Source organism: Netta rufina (genome assembly GCF_964035555.1).
Source record: "Netta rufina genome assembly, chromosome: 35".
NCBI lineage: Eukaryota > Metazoa > Chordata > Aves > Anseriformes > Anatidae > Netta > Netta rufina.
The window spans coordinates 500611-502989 of NC_140159.1; the positions used below are offsets into that span (position 1 = coordinate 500611).

General features: G+C 47.3%; 1 protein-coding gene across 1 annotated transcript; it reads left to right on the plus strand.

Moving 5' to 3' along the window:
- Positions 1-1235: 1235 nt before the first annotated feature.
- Positions 1236-2159, plus strand: LOC311220592 (olfactory receptor 14A16-like; the record flags this gene model as incomplete). Its single annotated transcript, XM_084304155.1, has 1 exon — positions 1236-2159. One exon carries the CDS (start codon positions 1236-1238, stop codon positions 2157-2159), a length of 924 nt encoding a protein of 307 aa, XP_084160281.1.
- Positions 2160-2379: the final 220 nt, after the last annotated feature.

The window sequence follows — 2379 nt, forward strand, 5'->3', positions numbered from 1 at the left end:
AAAAATATTGTTGCCAGCAGCTGGCTTCGAGGACAAGACCTACGTGACTGCTAATCACAAGGGGGTTGTTTTCTTGCAGGTGGGGTTGTTTTCTTGCAGTTGTTTGTCTGAGTGCTTTCAACCAATAATCTTGTGTGAGACACTATTCGCCCCTGATAAATTTGCTATAAAAGTCAGGCTATCCGGGTAATAAAGAGAGAGCATGATCTGACCATACTGCTGTCTGTCATGTTTTCAGCCATTCTTTCTGCAACACCTGACTATTGGATTTCATGGGACACATCAAGATTTCCTCAGCATCAGGGCCACCTTTACTTCACCTTTACCTCCCCATCATCACTGCCTGTGTACTTCTGCTCTAATGAGTCCATGGGGAGCTTTTGTCAGTAATGTCAGTGGGACACATTAACATTGCAAGAAACTTTGGAGTTTGCATCAGACGTGGACCACTTGAGAAAATTATTCCATTTCCTCTCAGTGCCTGAGGCTGATGGGCTCTGCCCAAATCCATGGGGCAGGAAGTGTGTGGGTGTGTGGCGAGGGGTGGGGGGCGTGGGGGGGGCGGGAGTATTCAATAAAATGCCTTGGGCTAGGCCTGTGCTGCTGAGCTGGGACAGCTCGTGGGATGGAGGGAGGGAACTCCTGGCAAGCAGGCAGCACTGCAGAAACAGAGGTAAGTGTAAGACAAAAACTACATGACAGCAATGCATTTTCTGCAGTCTCTGCTTTTATTTTACAGATCTCATGGTGAGGCAGGGAATGTTAATGTAGTAAAAGTATTTTTATTAGAGACTAAGGCTCCTCGAGCATTGCTGCAGTTCTGTGAGGCACCTAAGAAAATCCCTAAACTCTCCTCAGCGTACAGACAGTACCAACATTACCTTTGCTGTTTCTGGGGAGATTATTTGACCTTCTCCTCATGACCTGAAAACAGGGAGATGTCCCTGGCCAATGGACTTCTCAGATCACTCCAGGTTCCCTTCTACTTATTGCTGTAGACCAGTACTGACTGCTGCAGAGCCCACAGCACAGCCCTCTGCTTCTTATGGCACCCTCAGAGCACAAACCAGAGGAAAGACAAGGACCAGCAGAATGCTCTTCCTGAAATTAATGAGGCAGAGAATATTGTGTGGGAGGGTGTTCTATGAAACTTGCAATGCGTTTTGGTCAGCAAAGTCCTTAAATACTGCACTGTCTTTTTTTTTCTCTTTGTCACGCTCCCTTGCCCAGAGTACATGTGTAACAGCAGCTCCATCACTGAATTCCTCCTGCTGGCATTCGCAGACACGCGGGAGCTGCAGCTCCTGCACTTCTGCCTCTTCCTGGGCATCTACCTGGCTGCCCTCCTGGGCAACGGCCTCATCCTCACCGCCGTAACCTGCGACCACCGCCTCCACACCCCCATGTATTTCTTCCTCCTCAACCTTGCCCTCATTGACCTGGGCTCCATCTCCACCACTCTCCCCAAAGCCATGGCTAATTCCCTCTGGGGCACCAGGGCCATTTCCTACTGGGGATGTGCTGCACAGATCTTTCTGCTTCTCTTGTTATTTTCAGCAGAGTTTTCCCTTCTCACCATCATGGCCTACGATCGCTACGTTGCCATCTGCAAGCCCTTGCACTATGGGAGCCTCTTGGGCAGCAGAGCCTGTGCCACCATGGCAGCAGCTGCCTGGGGCAGTGGCTTTCTCAATGCTTTCCTGCACACTGCCAATATATTTTTACTGCCTCTCTGCCATGGCAATGCTGTGGACCAGTTCTTCTGCGAAATCCCCCAGATCCTCAAGCTCTCCCAGTCAGACTTCTACTTAAGGGAAGCTGTTATGGTTGTAGTAACTGCTTTTCTATTGTTGGGGTGCTTTATTTTCATTGTGCTGTCCTATGTGCAGATCTTCAGGGCTGTCCTGAAGATCCCCTCGCAGCAGGGGCAGCACAAAGCCTTCTCCATGTGTCTCCCTCACCTGGCTGTTGTCTCCCTGTTTATCAGCACTGTTTTGTTTGCCCACCTGAAGCCCCCCTCCATCTCCTCTCCATCCCTGGACCTGGTGGTGGCAATTCTGTACTCGATTGTGCCTCCAGCAATGAATCCTTTCATCTACAGCATGAGGAACAAAGAGCTTAAGGATGCTGTGTGGAAACTGATGACCAGGTGTATTTAATACATAACAGAGTTCTTTCTTTGTTCTGCAAATCACTCAAAATGTTATGCACGGTATGCCAAGTCTGTCTTATGTTGTTGAGTTGTTACTTTTTGTTTTTCAGTTTTATTCTTACAAAAGCTGTCCACAAAGAAATGCCATTTTTCATTTTGCTTTTCTATTTAAACCAATTAAATTTATTTTTTTTTTATTTTTATTTATTTATTTATTTTTTAATATA